The sequence below is a fragment of the Canis lupus genome, chromosome 24 (assembly GCF_003254725.2).
Source record: "Canis lupus dingo isolate Sandy chromosome 24, ASM325472v2, whole genome shotgun sequence".
Lineage (NCBI taxonomy): Eukaryota > Metazoa > Chordata > Mammalia > Carnivora > Canidae > Canis > Canis lupus.
This window is the reverse complement of record NC_064266.1, coordinates 18,757,037-18,777,074: the sequence shown is the minus strand read 5'-3', so window position 1 is coordinate 18,777,074 and position 20,038 is coordinate 18,757,037. Positions and strand designations below refer to the sequence as shown.

The 20,038-nt window shown below is 43.9% G+C and overlaps 1 protein-coding gene across 1 annotated transcript in view; it reads left to right on the top strand.

Moving 5' to 3' along the window:
* The window catches only part of TMC2 (transmembrane channel like 2), a 66,121-nt gene that overhangs the window by 11,319 nt on the left and 34,764 nt on the right, over nucleotides 1-20,038 (top strand). The window contains exons 3-6 of the mRNA XM_025469061.3: nucleotides 3,087-3,239; nucleotides 15,064-15,154; nucleotides 18,387-18,468; nucleotides 18,831-18,937. Coding sequence (XP_025324846.1) covers nucleotides 3,087-3,239; nucleotides 15,064-15,154; nucleotides 18,387-18,468; nucleotides 18,831-18,937 — 433 coding nt within the window. The remainder of the gene's footprint in view (nucleotides 1-3,086; nucleotides 3,240-15,063; nucleotides 15,155-18,386; nucleotides 18,469-18,830; nucleotides 18,938-20,038) is intronic.

The window sequence follows — 20,038 nt, the reverse complement described above, 5'->3', positions numbered from 1 at the left end:
GCTTCTGTTTGTCCCTGCCTTTTCCACTGCCCTGCCCTCCCCATCTGGGGCAGAAATGGGAGGAGGATCTTGGCCATCCCAGGCAGACTGGCCACTCTCAAAGCCAATGCCTCCTGTCCAGCAAGTGCAAATGGGAGCACTGAGTGGGGGAGGTGACATGGCAGCAGGATGGGACAAGATCCCAAGTCTCCTGGATTTCAGCTGGTGACTCACCACAGCTCTGGAAGAGGTGCTGAGAGAAATGAGCAGAATTGGATTTAGCAGTCATCGTAGGACTTAAGCACACCACTTCCGCAGTCTGGACCTGTGTCCTCTTCTGTGAAATGTTGCATTGGTCTAGAGGACTTTCAGTGGTTCCACCAGCCCTGAAAATTAGGATATGGGGGGTTTTATTTGTTTTGTTTTCTCTGTTGCATGAGCACTGGCACTGTGGGTTCAGGGACAGAGCCAGATCATGGAATCAGCAAGTCGGGAGTTTAGTTCTTTGCTACTAGTTTTGAGGGGACATCTTCTCTTTGCCTCCCTTTTTGGCTTTACTCACTTCTTGGGATGTTTAAGAATCCCTGTTGAGGGATCCCTGGGTGGCGCAGCGGTTTAGCGCCTGCCTTTGGCCCAGGGCGCGATCCTGGAGGCCCGGGATCGAATCCCACGTCGGGCTCCCGGTGCATGGAGCCAGCTTCTCCCTCTCCCTATGTCTCTGCCTCTCTCTCTCTCTTTCTCTCTGTGACTATCATAAATAAATAAAAATTTAAAAAAAATAAAAAATAAAAAGAATCCCTGTTGATGGGGCACTTGGGTGGCTCAACAGTTGAGCATCTGCCTGGGGCTCAGGTCGTGATCCCTGGGTCAGGGATCAAGGCCCACATCTGGCTCCCTGCGAGGAGCCTGCTTCTCTCTCTGCCTCTCTCTGTGTGTCTCTCATGAATAAATAAATAAAGTCTTTTTAAAAATCCCAGTCGATGATGATGGCTAGGGAGGTTTTTGAAATAATTGAAGGAATCAGGGTTATGGTGAAGAATATGTTCCCTCCCATGGGGCTCTAGGGTGTTTAGAAAAGACAGTCCTGATCCCAAGATGCTGAGAGTCTAGCAGGGGAGATAGGATACAGGCAACAGTCTTTACAAGACAAGGCAGAAAGTAGTATGTGTCTGAGAAAGGATTTATTGAAATGCCTTCTTGGTGGGGCACTGGGGCATCAGGGTTCCTGCACAGGGCAGGTAAGCATTTCGGCCTGTCATTGAAGCACAGATGTCATTTGAACAAGCAATGACTGAATGCCACCCACACCCAGACTGAGGGATCCCCCATAGAAAGACTCAAGGCAACTATCACGGGGTGCCCATGAGGCATGCCAAGACACTCCTGTGCCCTAGGCTTTCCAGAGGTGAAGTGTTGGGGCCCCTCCTCTCACCTATGTCTCATCACTTCTCCTCTGCTCTTTGAGTTCTTCAGAAATTAAAACTCACCAAGGCTTGGGGATCCCTGGATGGCTCAGCGGTTTAGTGCCTGCTTTCGGCCCAGGGCAGGTCCTGGAGTCCCGGGATCGAGTCCCACATCGGGCTCCCTGTATGGAGCCTGCTTCTCCCTCTGCCTGTGTCTCTGCCTCTCTCTCTCTGTGTCTCTCATGAATAAATAAATAAAATTAAAAAAAAAAAAAAAAAACTTGCCGGGGCTGCTGTGAATTGTTCTCTAAAACCTGCAGTAACCCAAGCCCACATCCTGGTGTTTCTGTTTATGGAACTTGCTAAGAAGGCAGCTGGAGCGTGGTCTTCTCCACGCCTCCACCTCACCCCATTGGCTACTGCTCCACCTGGAGTCACTGTTTCCAAGAACTAGGATTTTGTGGCAGCCGAACACATGGTCAGTCTTGTGTGTGAGATGCTGAGGCTCCTCACATGGGGGAAGGGTTCCTGCTGGAAGTTCCCTCCCCCTGTGCTGTCCAGCACCATCACCGCAGCCACATGCTGAGTGAGCCCTTGACATGCAGCCAACATGACCAAGGAATTGAATTTTTAATCTCCTTTCTTTTTTTTAAATCTCCTTTCATTTTAATTCAAGGTGAATACTATTGAGTTGACACAAGAGTTAGTGAATTTACTTAACTTAGGACAGACAGCTGTATTTTTAAAATCAATTTAAATTTGAAGATGATGCATTTCTTCTTAAAAATAAAAGGCAAACTGCTTTTGTCAATGCAGATGCAAATGTCAAAGGAAAATGACATTCTGCTACTTGGTTAATTTGTTAGGAGACTTTTAAGTATGTTTAAAACAACTTGAGTGTGTGGATCTACCCTTTCAACTGTAAATTTTGTGAAATCCAGGTACAGATCAAATATGTTCAATGAAAATTTAATGTCTGAATTGACATGCACAGTGGTTGTGGGATGAACACCAGATTTTGAAGACAGCACAAGAAGAATATAAAATACTTCATTAAGGGCAGCCCCGGTAGCGCAGCTGTTTAGTGCCACCTACAGCCCAGGGTGTGATCCTGGAGTCCCGGGATCGAGTCCCACGTCAGGCTCTCTGCATGGAGCCTGCTTCTCCCTTTGCCTGTGTCTCTGCCTCTCTCTGTCTCTGTCTCTAATAAATAAATAAAAATCTTTTTTAAAAGTTTTAAAAATACCTCATTAATAATTTTTATATTGGTTACATGTTAAAATTACAATTTTTGACATGTTGGATTCAATAAAATGTATTATTAAAATTAACTAGGCAGACCAAAAAAATAATAATAAAATAAAATTACCCATCTCTTCTTGACATTTTAATATGGTTACTAGAAAATTTTAAATTACAACACATGGCTTGGGTTACAGTTCTATTGAGCAGCATTATGCTAGAACATGGTGGGTAGCGAGCACGCAGAGAAAGAGTTGGGGGAGGCAACTCTCCTGGTGTTTTGGGCTACAGGACAGAGTTGTGGCCTCTTCTGATGGGTGGTGGGAGTCACTGAGGGCTTCTGAGCAGGAGCGGACCTCTGAGGGGTGGTCAGGGTTGGGAGGGCCATGGGCTCCTATACATTCCACAGAGCACTTGCCAACCTTTCACTCTCCCCCTGCTCTGCCCTGGCTCTGCCTGCAGATCACCCTCCCTGGCCTCCAGCACCTCTGGTGGGGAATCTCTGTCAGAGGAGGAGCTGGCCCGGATCCTGGAGCAGTTAGAAGACAAGAAGAAGCTCATTGCCAACATGCGGAACAAGCCCTGGCCCATGGCAAAAAAGCTTAGGGAGCTCAGGTGAGCAGGGGGTGGTCCACCGGGGCCTCTTGATGTGCAAAAGGCTTGGGTCTTTCTGATGGACCCAGAACACCTTCCATCTTGACTTGGAGAGGACTTGACAGGAAGGCGGGATTGACCCTCCCACTCTGCTTTGGTCCCTCTCTCCCCAGCACAAGCACAGCACCTGAGTAGGGGGCTGTTAGAGCCAAGACAAGAGTGAGTGGTGACCGTTGACAGAGGCCCTGCTGTTGGCCAGCACAGAGCAGGTTCTGGTGGGAGAGACAGAGATCATGGTGCCCTGGCCTAGGGCCAACCCTTCTGCTGCCTGACAACCTTTCTGTCCCCCACCCCTTCCCCTTCTGTGCCTTCCTCACAATCCAACACAGACAAGCCTTCCTTGGAGGGCTTTTGGTGACAGCCCCCACCTCAACAAGTTCAGAACTCCCCTGTGTTCTTTAGGAACCAAGAACCTCTCCATGTGTATGTAGCACACCCACACTTGTGTGTGGGGAGCAGGGAGTGCGTCTGCCCGACCCAGGGCCAGGCTGCGATGGTGCTCCATGAATATAGTTCAGGCCTCCTCCTATTCAAGCCCCTGACTCCTGTTTCCAGCTCAGCCCTTCTCTGGCTTCCTTGGAAAGGCCAGCACTTTGAGCATTTTGTGAGTCTTCCCTCTCTGCCTCGGGAGAAAAGAGTGGGAGTCACATTTCTGGTTTTCTACTTTAAAAAAAGAAAGAAACTGTCAGTTGGCTAAGCATCTGCCTTCAGCTCAGGTCATGATCCCAGGGTCCTGGGGTTGAGCCCCAAGCCCCCCCAAGTAGGGTCAAGCTCCCTGCTCAGGGGGGAGCCTGCTTCTCCCTCTCCCTCTGCCCGTCACCCCAGCTTGTGAACCTGCAAATCATCTCTCTGTCAAATGAATAAATTAAATCTTAAAAAAAAAAAAAATCCAGCATTACCATTTCCCCCCAGGCTCCTCCTTGGCTTTTCTGCCACAGGGCTGCAGGGACACTCCTTTTCCCCTTCCCCCTTTATAAAGCCATTTCCCTGGCTCTGCTCACACATGAGTTTCCCATCCTCTCAAGCCAAGCGCCTCACCCTCTATTATGTAGAACAGTTTGGCAGCTGTTTTGACCTATTGAGCCTCACTGGTTACCCCCAAGAGACGCAGCAAAGATGCTGGGCTGCACAAACCCAAGGCGAACCCCAACAGGTTCTGGAAGACAGAGCTTACTCCATGCCAGGAAATTACCGCATTTGTATCCTACACAGCTACAGGAAAAAATGTGTCCCTCTGGCGCCGCCAGCCCAGTACTGACCAACAGAACTTTGGGGGATGATGGGAATGCTCTAAATCTGCACTAATAGTGCCCTATGTGGCTAGTAAGCACTCGAAAAGTGGTGAGTGTGACTAAGAAACTAAATTTTTTTGTTTTATTTTATTGTATTTAAATTAAATCATCGCTTGTGGCTGGTGGCTATAGTTTGGTGGCAGGTACAGCTTTAGGCAGTGGCTGTCTTCCTTCCTAGGCCCTTCTTCTGAAACTCCTATCTCCAGGCCAGGTTCTTCTTCCTGACAGGGGCGTGCAGAACAGCCACCTGTCACTCTAACAGAACCTCACCCCCCCACTCGGGTGTCACCTGAACACATCTTTTATTAACAGTGGAAAAAGAGCAACTGAGGTGCTTATGGAAATGAGATCTCCAGCCGGCTGGAAATCTCAAGGACTAGGAAGATTCCCCAGGGCTGTCTAGCTGTCCAGAGGAGAGAAGTCTGATATCTCCTCCAGCTGCAGGGGCAGGGGTCCTGCTCTTGGTGTGAGTGGGAAGCCTTAAAAGCCTGAGAAGTTGAACAGACCCACGTTTCTGTCCCTGGGTCCCTGGGGCAGAGCTCCTCAGCCAACACCGGCCTCTTCCCTCCAGGCCTCCCCCCTCCCTCCTCCCTCTCTGGAGCCTCCTTATCCCAGACTCCCGTCTTAGGCGGGAGAGCTTCAGCAGCTCCAAGCAAGCTGGTGCCTCTGCCTAGATCTCTGCTTTCTGCCAGCCCACCTGGCTGATTCCCACAGACCCTGTAAGACTCAGGCCAAGTGCTCCCCTGCAGGGAAGCCCCATGGCCCTCCTCACATTCAGACCGAGCTATTTACTGCCCCTCTGATCCCCCTGGCACTGAATGCTCCAATTGAGCATCCCCCTCGACTGGACACTCTTGTCTGCAGAGCTGTGTCTAATTCATCTTTTACTATTCTTTTTATTATTTCTCTTTTAGTATTGCCACCACTTACTGAGCACTCCCTGTGTGCCAGACACTGTTCTGAGTGCTGGTGTGTCACAGCCCATTTAATCCTACAGCCACTCTGTGATATAGGGACTATTACTGTTGTCCCAAATTTACTAAAGAGCAAATTGAGACACAGAGCAATTAAGTAATTTGCTCCAGGTTTGCAAGGTGAGTTAAGTGGCCTGGTTGGCATTTGGACTCAGGGATTCTGGCTCCAGTACCTGTGCTTTTCATTTGTAATTCTTTCTCTAGAGTTACTAAACATTCTAGAATGAATCCCTTTGCATCCTCTATGATTTCCCTCTCTGGCAGTGAGGTTTTTCATTGCAGATAGCATTCCCAGAGTACATCTTCCTTTTTTATTTTTAAGATTTTATTTATTTATTTTTCAGGGGTGGGTGGGTACAGAGGGAGAGAGAGAAAGAATCTCAAGCCAACTCACTGAGCTCGGTCGGAGCCTGATGTGGGGCTCAATCTCATGACCCTGAGAACATGACCTGAGCCAAAATTAAGAGTTGGACATTTAACCAACTGAGCCACCCAGGCACCGATAAATCCTTTTTCAGAATCAATAGTGTGGAGACCTCAGCCTCCGGCCCATTTGGGCAGCTGGCTGACCAGGGCATGGTTGTTGTGACAACCGAAGAAGGAATAGTAACGCATAAAGAACAAAACAGTGGTGAACTGACCCAAGCCTGTGCTCATGCCTCTGCCACCTCTGGGCAGCTTTGGCACTAGTCAGTCTCTGCCTTTTAGGACCCATGCATCAGGGATATTTGCTTTTATTTTTTTTTTAAGATTTTATTTATTTATTTATGAGAGACACACAGAGAGAGAGCCAGAGACACAGGCAGAAGGAGAAGCAGGCCCTATGCAGGGAGCCCGATGTAGGACTTGATCCTGGGACCATGGGATCATGCCTTGAGCCAAAAGCAGACACCCAACTGCTGAGCCACCAGGCGTCCCACGTTTGCTTCAACCATAGAATTAATCAGATGTGTCCCTCAGCTTTATCAGATGATATCTTAGAAAATTACCCAAATTGCCTGTTTTCTTCAGAGAAATCTGAAGAATTCCACTTCCAGAAAAAGGCAGTAGACCTGCTTCTGCCAATTCTTCCCACTAACTACAACTAAAACCCTGGACATTACCTGTAAAGCAAACATAAGAAGACTCAGAAAGGTGGAAAGAAGAAAATGGTCTGGTTAAAGACCTCATGACAGAGAATTGATAGGGCACTGAGTTATGGGGTTTTCTTCTTGCCCTATATTTCTGGCCACCCAGAAACATGGATAGAAACAGACTAAAAAATACCTCAAGAAAAATCAGCTCTCTCTAGCCAAAGGCCCAGGAAAGGGATAGTCTGTCGAGATGGCAAAGTCATAGGCAACAGCAATCTTACTCTAGCCAAGCCCCACAAACAGAAAGCAGTCCCATCCCCATCCCTGGCAGCAAAAGCAAAGTGAGGAAGCCTAGATTACCTCCCTTGCCAGGTTATAACTGGTGCCCCTGATGCCCCCACAAGGGTAGTATCAGAGGAGGCTGAGTGGGTAGTATGGACTTTCATCCCCACCAGGCAGTCATGAGCCCTCCCTCTCCTTTGGGTGTCTATGGAGGCCACATGGGGAGTCTAGACTTTCACCACCACCTGACAGAAGCAAGGCATCCCTCCTAGCCAGGAAGATATGAGAAGAACCTGGTTGGAAGCCTGAACTCCCATCCCTGCTCAGCAGTAAGGAAGAGTTCCTACCCAGCCTCAGGTGCCAAAGAGGGCCAAGTAAAGAACATGGACTTCCACCTGGAAGTAACCAGACAGCATCCCTTTCACCCACTGAAGCCATGTCAGAGGCGGCCTGCTAAAGCAGAAGATTTACACAAGATCCATTTAAACAAGATTTAAACAACCATTTAAATAATAATCCATTTAAACATAATACCCAAAGTGTCCAATATTCAACTGAAAGTCACTCATCCTACCAAGAACCAGGAAGATCTTAAGCTGAATGATAAAAGACAACTAAAGATGCTAACACCAAGATGACATAGAGGATAGAATTACCTGGCAAAGATTTTAAAGAAACTATCATAAAAGTGCTTCACTGAGCAATTATGAACACATGAAACTAATGAAGAAATAGAAAGTCCAGGGCAGCCCCGGTGGCTCAGCGGTTTAGTGCCGCCTTTGGTCCAGGGTGGGATCCTGGAGACCCAGGATCAAGTCCCACGTTGGGCTTCCTGCATGGAGCCTGCTTCTCCCTCTGCCTGTGTCTCTTCCTCTCTCTATATATATATGTATCTCATGAATAAATAAATAAAATCTTAAAAAAAAAGTCTAACAAAAGAAATAGAAGATCTAAAAAAAGAACAACTAGAAATTTTAGAAGTTGGAATCCCTGGGTGGCTCAGTGGTTTAGCGCCCGCCTTCAGCCCAGGGAGTGATCCTAGAGTCCTGGGATTGAATCCCACATCAGGCTCCCTTTATGGAGCCTGCTTCTTCCTCTGCCTGTGTCTCTACCTCTTCCTCTCTGTGTGTCCCTCAAGAATAAATACATAAAAATCTAGAAAGAAGAAAGAAAGAAAGAAAGAAAGAAAGAAAGAAAGAAAGAAAGAAAGAAAGAAAGAAAGAAGAAAGAAAGAAAGAAAGAAAGAAAGAAAGAAAGAAAGAAAGAAGAAAGAAAGAAAATTTAGAAGTAAAAAATACAACTAAAATTTAAAAAACTGAATGAGTGATCTCAACAGCAGCATGGAGAGAGCAAAGAATCAATGAAACTGAAAATAGACCAAGAGAAATTAACCAATTTGAACAAGAGAGAAAACAACCTGGGAGAAAAATGAATGGGACATGTGGGACTATAATAAATGCTCTAATGTTAATGTCTCTTCCACATCCCTTGCCCTGGATATGAGAGGATAGGGGGAAGAGTCCCAGAAAAGAGAAGAAAGCAGATGGGGCTGAAAAGGTCTTCCAAGAAATAATGCCTAATAATGAGCACCTGGGTGGCTCAGTGATTGAGTGTCTGCCCTTGGCTCGGTCATGATCTCAGGGTCCTGGGATCCCACACTAGGTTCCCCATGAGCTCTCCCTCTGCCTGTGTCTCTGCCTCTCTGTCTGTCTCTCATGAATAAATAAATAAAATCTTAGAAAATAAAAGAAAGAATGACTAAAAATTTCTCAAATTTGGCAAAACTTACAGATTTGAGAAAACTAAATAAACCCTATACAGGATGAACCAAAGTAATTCATGTCAAGACACCATAGTCACATTTCTTACCAGCAGTCAGAGAGAAACCTGTAAGGGAAAACAATTAGAATGACAGCAAATTTCTTGCTAGGAGCCCTGGAGGACAGAAGGTGGCACAACAATTTTTCAAGTGCTAAATAAGAGAATTGTCAGCCCAGAATTCTATAGCCCCAAAAATATCCTTTAAGAATAAGAAGAAATCAGGGAGCCTGAGTGGCTCCAATCATGATCTCAGGGTTCTGGGATCAAACCCCATGCAACCTGCTCCATGCTCAGTGAGGAGTCTGCTTGTCCCTCTGCCCCTCTCCCTATTCATGCTCTCTCTCTGTCTCTCTCTCAAATAAATAAATAAAATCTTTAAAAAGAAGAAGAAATCAAGACATTCTCAGATGAAGGAAACCTAAAAGAATTGTTACCAGCAAACCTACCCTAAAAGAATGACTAAGGTAAATTCTTTTAACAAAAAAGGAAATGATAAAAGAAAGACTCTTGGAACATCAGGAAGGAAGAACAGGGTAAGAGCAAAAATATTGGAAACTGTCATAGATTTTCCTTCTCCTCTTGAGTATTTAAAATTATGTTTGACAGTTGAAGAAGAAATTATAACACCATCTAATGTGGTTCTCAATGAGTGAAGGGAAAATATTTAAGACAATTATAAATGGGAGGTTAAAAGGATGTAAAAGGAGGTAACACTTCTACACTTTACCTAGTAAAATGTCAGCACCAGTAGACTTTGAATACACACACACATGCACACACACACACACATCTTACATTGCATATTTCATGATATGGTAATATATAGTAATACTTAGAGCAACTACTGAAAAGGTCATACAAAGAGATAACACTAAAAAGCATCATAGACAAACCAAAGTGGAATCCTAAAAAATATTCAAGTAACCTGTAGGAAAAAGGAAAACAGAAATGAAAAACATAGAGGACAAACATAAAACAAAAAAGATGAAATTGTAGGTTTAAATTGTAATATATTAATAATTACATTAAATGTAAATGGTCTAAATATACCAATTTTAAAAACAGACTGGCAAAGTAATTTTTTAAATGACTTAATTGCATATGGTCCACAAGAAATCCAATTTAAATATAATGATATATATAGGTTGGGAGTACAAAAATGACAAAAATACACATATATCATGCAAACATTAACCAAAATAACAGTAGAAGAGGCTACATAAATATCAGATAAAGTTGATTTCAGAGTAAAGGAAATTAACAGGGACAGAAAGGAACATTATAGAATGATAAAAGTATCAATCCATCAAGAGAAAGACATAATAAACCTAAATGTATAAGCACTGTTTTGGGTTCTACAGTATATTATCTTGGGATGTGTAATAAATTAACCCAAACTTAGTAATTTAAAACTGTAATGAAAATTTACTCTCTCCTATGGGTCAGAAAATCAGGAGCAACTTAGTTGGGCAGTTCTGACTTAGAGTCTCTGATAAGGTTGAGTCAAGATGTTGGACAGGGCTGCAGTCATCTGAAGGCTTGACTGGGGCTGGTGAATCCACTTCCAAGGTGCCTCACTCACATGGATGACAAGTTGATGTTGGTGGTTAGATAGCAGCCTCAGGGGGGATCCCTGGGTGGCTCAGTGGTTTGGCGCCTGCCTTTGGCCCAGGGCATGATCCTGGTGTCCCGGGATTGAGTCCCATGTCGGGCTCCCTGCATGGAGCCTGCTTCTCCCTCTGCCTGTGTCTCTGCCTCTCTCTCTCTCTGTCTCTCATGGATAAGTAAAATCTTTAAAAAAAACAAGGAGGCCTCAGTTTCTCTCCATTGGCTGCTTGAGTATCCTCACGACATAGCAGCTGGCTTAAGAGGATGTATTCAAGTAGAAAGTCACAATACCTTTTATGTCCTAGTCTCAGAAGTCATAAAATGTCCCTTCTACCACTTTCTATTCATTGGAAACAAGTCACTAAGTCTGGCCCACATGCAAGGGGAGGAGAATTTGGTTCTCCATTTTTTTTTTTAAGATTTTATTTATTTATTTATTTATTTATTTATTTGAGAAAGAGAGAGAGCAAGAGAGAAGTGGAGGGACAAGGACAAGCAAACTCCATGCTGAGCAAGGAGCCTGATGCAGTCAGGCTTTGACTCTGTCAAGAGTCAGACAGTTAACCAACTGAGCCACCCGAGTACCCAGTTCTCCATTTTAAAGGGAAGAATAATAATTTGCTAATGTATTTTAAACTACAACCTACGCTTGGTTAGCCTCCACTGCCCTTGGGTTGATTCAGTGAGGTCTCTAGAGCAGATGCCTCACCTGGCTGATCTGAATTTCTATTTAGTGTGAACTCAGCATTTATTTGGCCATTGTCTCCACAACTAAAAGTGGAAATTGCCTGGGGACAAAGGGAGATGCCAAACCAGCATGGCCCAGACCACCTTCAACCTCTGGCCACCTCCAGCCCCTAGCCACCTCCTTTTAGCAATCAATGCTTCCTTCCCCCTTCCATGTGTCTTCTAGATTTCAGGCTGGCTACGATTCTCTCTCAGTGTCCTGCATGGGACAGCAACATTCTGTGAGGATGCCATCACATACAGAGCTACCCTGTGTCTATTTTTACCTCAAATCTCTAAATTAAGTGTGATTTGAATCTGAATGCCTTCACCAGGGAGGAGTTTTTGGAAGCATATAATGTTTCTGAGAGATGCCACGGGCCAACTTCAGAGCATTCCTGTTGTGAAAGATCATGTTACCAAGCCCCTTGTCCAGGCACCTGGGGAGGCAGAGGCCTCCTCACACTAAGCCCCTGAACTAGCAGAGTCTTACCAGCTGCCCACGCTAAGAGCTACTGCTTCCTCAGAAGGGGAAGGGGTGACTGGCTGTCAAATGAAGTCGCTATACTCACGGTGCATGCATTCAGACACTTGATTCTCATATCACCCTCATTTCTAGATGAAAACTGCCACAGAATCCTGCTTGGGCTCTGGCACTAAAAGCCATACAATATACCTCCTTCCCTCCCAGCAGCCATAGCCACCCTGATTCGTGTTTTCCAAACTGGTTTGGGCCACTTTATTCACAAGAAGGATCTTCCAGGAAGCAAATGTGGGGGGATTCTGAAGTGCTGTCTGTGGTGTGCCTACACATGAAAGCCCTTTCTTCAATAACTTCTTCCTCTGCTGAGTGCTGGAGGGACCTAAGGGGTTAATCGTCACCTACCAAAAGGGAACTTGAGATCCACACCCCTAAAAGCTTCCTCAAAACAACAGATCCTTCCTCTTTTGCTATTTCACTGCATTTATCACACACCATCTGGTAGGAGGAAAAAAGAGAGGCAAGTTTACAGGAAGTTCCCTTTTCAAAGGACACTTGGTGACAAGGGGGGAACAGAAGCACCTGACAGAAGTAAGATTTACATCAGGAAATACAGGGCAGGGCAGCCCCAGTGGCTCAGCGGTTTTGCATCTCCTGCAGCCCCGGGGTGTGATCCTGGAGACCTGGGATCGAGTCCCACGTGGGACTTCCTGTATGGAGCCTGCTTCTCCCTCTGCCTGTGTCTCTGCCTCTCTCTCTCTCTCTTTCTCTCTCTCTCTCTCTGTGTCTCTATGAATAAATAAAATCTTAAAAAAAAAAAAAAAGAAAGTACAGGGCAGGAGCCAGGGTTTCCATAAACCAAATACTCTCTGGATTATAGGCAACATGTTTAAAAAGGAGCTTGCTGCAAGAATCACAACCTGAGGCAAAGGCAGACGTTCAACCACTGAGCCACCCAGGAGCCCCACCAAAATTCTTAAACCAGGGGGGATTTTCATAGTGAATGGTCCTCGAGATTTGCATCCAGTAGTGGGCACAGCACTCTGTTCTCCTGAGGGATCTGGGCATCTAGACACAGAATCTGGACATCAAGAAAAGAAGCATTTGCTGTCCAGCCCAATGGCTCAGAAACAAGAGCTGGCTCTTACTTTCAAGAATTCTCATTTGAAGTCCCCAAATCTTAAAAGCTGGCACATTTAAAGATTTGTTTCTTTATTCTAGAGAGAGAGACCGGGGTGAGGGACAGAGGAAGAGAATCTCCAAGCAGACTCCCCATTGAGCACAGAGCCCGATGAGGTGGGGTTCCATCTCTGAGATCACTGCCTGAGCCAAAACCAAGAGTCAGACTCTTAACTGACTGAGCCACTCAGGTGCCCCAAAACCTGGCACATTTACACCCACAAACTCTAAGTGCTTATGAGCCTCTGCTCACATGTAAAATACAGGAAAAGAACAAAAATACAAATTTCATGAAAACATTTTTTTGTGTGATGGCTAAGTTGGTAGCCACAGATAACTAACTGCCAGGACATGTCCTGCCTCGGGGGGAACAGGGAGCTGATCTCATTAAGGAGCCTTAATCCCATACAGACCAGTTTTTCACCCCAGGCTCAAGAGCTAGACAGTCAGCCTGATTAACCTGGAGACATCCGAATAAAACCAGCTTCAGACAGTCAGCCTTATTAATATGGAGATATCCGAATAAAACCAGCTTCAAGATTCACCTGAGGTTAGAATGTGACTTTGACTCTTGTCGTCTGCCTGCACTTGCACTTTGGAGGTGAGATAGGTATTGTACAGCAAATGGCGGGGCGCAGCAACATCAGCTAGACACACAACACAGCTCCACAACGCCGCCTTCCGGCCACGCTGAGATGGACTTCGTTCCTCATCCATTTGTGTGGCTCTATCCAGTGCTGAAAAACTGGCTGTCTGGGGGCTGGGATGGAAAGGCCCAGATTTGCAGCATTTGCTGATTTCCACGGTCTAAATACTCCCACCGTGGCCAATTTCAAGCTACCAACAGTTTAACAGCTGGATGGCCAAGTTCCTGAATATTTAACACTGGGTTCTCAGGAGCCAGTTCTCACCAGCCCCAGCACACTCCCCAGAATACTTAATAGACAAACTGATCCGTGGATTTCTCATCCAACCTTCCGTGGAGATTCACTCCCTCATTCAACATTCATGCAGTCCACAAATGTCTACTGAATGCTATATTCATTTTCTTTTTTTTTTTTTTTTTTACTGAAGTAGAGTTGACATACTATATTATATTCGTTTCAGGTGTACAACAGCATGATTCGATGTGTATATACATGACACAGTGCTCACCACGATAAGTCTAGCTACCATCTGTCACCATACAACGTTATTACAATATTATTGACTATATTCCCTAGACTGTACTTTACATCTCTGTGACTTATTTATTTTATAACTGAAATTTTTTACCACTTAATCCCCTTCATCTGTTTTGCTGTGTTTGTTTCTATTGCTGCTGCAACAAATTGCCACAAAGGTAACTATTTAAGGCGATACTTCTCGGGCCACCTGGGTGGCTCAGGGGTTAAGCATCTGCCTTCCACTCAGGGTGTGATCCTGGGGTCCTGGGATGGAGTCCCACATCCGGCTCCCCGCCAGGAGCCTGCTTCTCCCTCTGCCTCTCTCTCTCTCTCTCTATCATGAATAATAAATAAAATCTTAAAAAAAAAAAACAGATAATACTTCTCCGTTCACAGTGCTGCTGGTCAGAAGTCTGGGGTGGCCTGGCTGGATTCTCTGCTCAGGGTCTCACTCAGCTAAAATCAAGATATTCGCAAGGCTGAGGCTCCCATGTGGGGCTAGAGGTCTTCTTCCAAGTTTGCTGGATTTTGGCAGAATTCACTTCCTTCTGTTGGTTTCCTCCTGAGGGCCCCCAGCAACAGAGGGTCAAGAAATCTCTTGCTTTTAATTTCTCTGACTTCCCTTTCTGCCCTTTTTTCTTTCTTTCTTTCTTTCTTCCTTTTCTTTCTTTTCTTTTCTTCTTCTTCTTCTTCTTCTTCTTCTTTCTTCTTCTCCTTCTTTCTTCTTCTTCTTCTTCTTTTCTTCTTCTTCTTCTTCTTCTTCTTCTTCTTCTTCTTCTTCTTCTGTGTTTAAGGGCTCATGTGATCATGTGATTACTCTGGGCCCTTCCAGAAAATCCAGGATAATCTCCCTATTTTAAATTCTGGAATCTTAAAAAAAAAAAATTCTGGAATCTTAATTGTATCTGCAAAGTCCCTTTTGCCATTCAGGGGCATGTCACCAGAGGTGCCTGCCATGTACTAAGCACCATTCTTAGAATTTAGGAAACTTCAATGAACAAAACAGACAAAATGCCCTACCTTCTTGGAGCTTATATTCTAACTAGGGGTATGAAAACACTTAAGACTTTTAGAGAGAAAAAAAAGACTTTTAGCAACATATATGCTCTCATAGTTCAGATTTCTTTTGGTCTGGTGTTAATTGAAGTTCTCCCTCTAACTCTCTTTTTTTTTTCCTAACCAGGGAGGCCCAAGAATTTGTGGAGAAGTATGAAGGAGCCTTGGGAAAGGGGAAAGGCAAGCGACTCTATGCCTATAGGATGCTGGTGGCTAAGGTGGGTGGTAGAGAGGCAGCAATCCCTCAGGAGGGCTTGTTCACCCTCTGAACCCGGGTGACCATCACAGGCACCTGCCCAGCCTCTGCATCAGTGTCCAGCTCCCCCAGAATCCTCAGTGTGAGGTCTGGCTGAGCAACTGATTTGTCTAGGAATGCAAACCAACTGTCTCCTGTCAATTTCTCTACATTTATCTGTGAGAGCATCAGTGTATTTGAGACTCACTTCCTCTCTGGTGAAGAACTATAAACTAACAAAACTGATGAGATTAAAGCACTGAGATCTTATTTCCCAAGCCCTAAATCAGGACACATGGTTTGATAAATCATCCATTTTTTATATAACACTTGGAAGTTTTTTCATGGATTCCATGTTCATTGGTTCATTTGAGTTTTAACTTTTTCTTGGGGCCATTTGGATATTTCATATTCTTGCCAAAACTCAATCATTTCATTAAGATCATATGTATCATCAAAAAGTTGCAGATGGTGCTCCCATAATTTGAGGAATTACTTTCTGTACATGTTGGATTTGAGTCTTTTTTATTCCCAATACCTTTTTTTCAGGTTGACTTGCCTGACAGCAATCTATGTGTCATTTTATTAATTTTATCTAGAAACTACAACCGAACTGCACACTTAGGTTTTTTTTTTTTGTTTTTTTTTTTTTTGCTCCAAATGAGGAATGTGCTCTTCAAATATATCTTTAATAAATGATTCTGTTTAGCAAATAGTTCTAGCTTCTTCCTTAGGAGAAGGATGGCTGTCGATCCTCTTCTGAGTTTATCTTCCTTCATTATTTAAAATTCTTTGTTTTCTCTCTTTGCATTCTCAGAAATTTCTCAGGTTTATTCCCAATATCATTGAATCCATTCTCTTCTGTTTCAATTATAATCTTTATTACCTATAATGCTTATTTTCCTTTGATGTTGCTGAGTTTTTAGCTACCTTGAACCCTTCCATGCTCTACTTATATTCTTTTTAAAATCCCAAAATGTTATCTTTTACCTAGAAACCATATTTCTTGTATCCTATTAAGAATGCTGAATAATTTCTCAAAACATGAGTTATGAAGACCTAAATGCTTGTCAAAAATTTCAAAGAGTCATATCCCTTTTTCCTTGTTCTGTAATACTATTTCTCAGACCTCAGTGGCTGTCTTAGTCATTCAGATCTGGATTTCATCCACAGAATGTGTAGCTTGTCCATGTCTTGTTCATCCACTATTTGAAATTCTTTTTCTGTATCCAGCTGGAGAACAAGACAACATTCTCATATAATATCCCAGTCCTTGGACCACAGCTACCATCTCATGTGGCTCTGAGGAAGGGTTGTGGGAGGGGGTGTCTTCTCCTGGCCACATCCGATCCCAGTCTTCTGATTCTCTAAACTAATGAAATATAAGAGCTACAATATGGAGCTTCACCATGGCCTTCTTGTCCTCTGCCCCACCTCCAGGGCATCACTTTTCAGGCCAAGATGCCCACAGCCTTGAGGAGCTATCAGATGGTTGCCAAGTGATCGACTAAGTTAACTTGGAGACTGTCCCCGGGGGCCTCCCTTAGCAATGATCATTACCCGTCTTGCCCCTCAGCCTTGCAAGTGTATATTCTGTACTGATTTTATCAGCACCCTGACAGGGGATCCATCTCTCCGGGGATGATTCATATTAATAAAGCTTCTGGGACTGATAGGTAAAACCAGATGCTGGATTATTAATTTACAAGGAGAAATAACTGATAAGAGAACTGGAAATGTGAAGACTTCACATTAGCAGTGCCTTTTCCTTCTGATAGTAGAGTTACTTATGTGGGTAGCTAAACCACAATCCCATTTCCGATCTATCAACTTGCAACCACAAATCACTGTCATAGAAACCAAAATACTGACAGCCCAGGTGATGGGCAATGCTTTCCTTATAGACAGTCTTACACAGAAAGCCAAATATGCCAAAAATAAATTTTGAGCATGGGATCAGAGCTAGGGAAGGTAGACAAAGCAGTGGGACTGGAATGCCCAATGACCACCACCTGCTATTCTCCACATCCCTTCCTGTTTTAGGGATACCTTTGCCATTATTATCAACCAGGCATTGGCTTATGGGCTCCTCCTCTCTGTCGCATCTGTGACCACCACCCTCTTCAACAGCTAACTTCCTCTTTGTGCAGCAATCATCCCATCAGGATACATTCAAAGCCTGCAGGTCTGGAAACACATCAGATTCCTTCAGATAAATTTTCCTTTTGATTCTTTCGTGAATTTAAACATGGGAAAACTCCTTTCATGAATAAGTTCTTAGGTGATCTTTGTAATAATAGAAACTGACCTTAGTATCTCCTCTCTACTATCTCTTTGTCCACTGTTTTTATCCAACCAAATGAGTTTTTTATTTTTTAATTACAAATGGATTTATTTCTAGAGAGTGAGGTTGTTGGAGAGCAGCCCCTTAGGAATTGACAGATTTTCATCCAATCAGCAGGCAGACAGCTACTCAGGCTTCTGAATGATATAAACTCTAAGTGTTGGAGCTGGGAACAGACCATGGGAAGGAGCAAAATGCCTTCCTATTTACAGAAAAAAATAAAAACAACACAACAACTACAAAAAAAACAAGCTGTTGTTTCACTAGGAGAATGGAAACCATGGGTTGAGGTTCTTCCAATTCCACCATCACTGCGGTTGAATACAATTCCTATCAGATTTGGGCACTTGGCTGTATGCCAAACGTGGATGTAAAGTCGTGAGATTTCTTTTTCCCCTTGAATTTTTGGTTTTTTAAAGATTTTATTTATTTATTCATGAGAGACAGAGAGAGAGAGGCAGAGACCTAGGCAGAGAGAGAAGCAGACTCCCTGTGGGGAGCCCAGTGTAGGACTCGATCCCAAGACCCTGGGATCACGACCTTAGCCAAAGGCAGACGCTCAACCACTGAGCCACCCAGGTGCCTGAATTTTTGTTTTAAGATAAAAAAAAATGTTGTATCAGAGGTTGCTAACCTAATTTGATCCCCCAACATAAATTATATATACAATTCCTAAGTTCATATATAAACTATCTAAACGTGAATTTTTATCAGCACCGCAGACAAAGACAAGGCATTATGCTGCACTGGCTTCTCTCTCACTCTGCTCCTGACTTTGGTGTTGACAGCATTAACATGTTCCTCCAATGTGTTCCTCCAGGCCCCAAAGCAGGATGTTAATAAACTGAGTGTATTATCTGTTTAATTTCAGAAGTGGGTCAAGTTTAAGAGAGACTTTGATAATTTCAAGACTCAGTGTATACCCTGGGAAATGAAGATCAAGGACATTGAAAGTGAGTGTTTTGGTGTCACCATTTTTAACTGGTTTATAAAAGAGTTTCCAAGGGCTTGCATTGTGTTCCTGACCAACTGATCAGGTTATTTCATAGGTCCTGTTGTATTAGAAAACAGAATGGACTTTGAACTATTGAAATATTGCATTTAGTCAGACCAAGATTTAAATTGTGTTTCTTCATTTCCTGATTGTGAGAGCATAGATAGACTGGTTAACACCACAGAGCCTCAGGTTATTTATCTGAAATATCCATTCCACAGATTGTTGCGAAAACTGAATCCATCACATACATAAAGTAGTCAGTACTGCTACCTTCGTCTTTCCATAACGTTTAAATCCTGCCATCTTTTCTTATGCCAGGTCATTTTGGTTCTTCAGTGGCATCATATTTCATCTTTCTCCGATGGATGTATGGAGTTAACCTTGTCCTTTTTGGCTTAATATTTGGTCTAGTTATCATCCCAGAGGTAAGCCAAGAGCTTCCTATATCTTTAGATAGTGTTAAGGCTTATCATGACCACCATCCTCATTTATATTAATCAAATGCACTCCATTTTACAAAGAATCAGTCATTTATTTTAAATTCTATACTCCCATCCTTTGCCCAAATAGTTCAGGACAAAGAATGGAACCAATGGAACCAAAATACTTGTGTTTTTTTTTTTTTTTTCCTTTTTTCTGAGTGTTCGGCTTTACTGAGAGCATGGGAGGCCCAGGTGCCTGGGGATAAGGCCGGGAATCAGCCAGAAGGGCAGTGATCCAATGGGCAGCCAGGGATATTGTTTCCAGAACCTGGGTTTCCCTGAAAGTGTGACTCTCAACTCCACCCCAGCCAAAGCCTTTGGGTCAAACATGGTGGCAGAGCAGGGATGATTGCAGTAGGGCTTGCCTTCATGCTCAATATGGCTCCCTAAAGTCAGCATCTTTTCACATTTCTCACACTTCAGGCAAGGACAATGCCAATTCTTCCCCAGAGAGGTCATCTGCTCAGCCACACACACCTGGTGGTCCACCAGGATTTCAGCTAGCCCCTGCACCCCATGGGTGGGGAGGGGCATCTCCAGTCCCCTAGGCCAATCCAGCCAAACACACAGGACAGGGGCACTCAAAATACTTGTGTTTCTTTTTTCTTCTTCTTCTTCTTTTTTTTAATACTCGTGTTTCTAAATTAAGAAGTGAACCCTACATTTTTCTATCTTTTGTTTTACTTTAAGATCATTGGAGATTGGGGCTCCTGGATGGCTCAGTTGGTTAAAAATCTGCCTTCAGTTCAGGTCATGATCCCAGGGTCCTGAGATCAAACCCTACATTTGGCTCCTTGCTTAGTTAGAAGCCTGCTTCTCCTTCTCCTTCTGCCTGCTGCTTCTCGTTTGTGCTCTCTGTCCAATAAGTAAATAAAATCTTTTTAAAAATCAGTGGAGAATTAATATCTTAGTATGTTTTTTTTCTTTACCCTGAAAAAAAAGAGAGAATGCATTGTATCATAATATACTTTTTTTTTTAATCTTCCACTTAAATAGTACTCCTCACTATTCTCCCAGATATAATTTTATTACAGATGTAGGTGC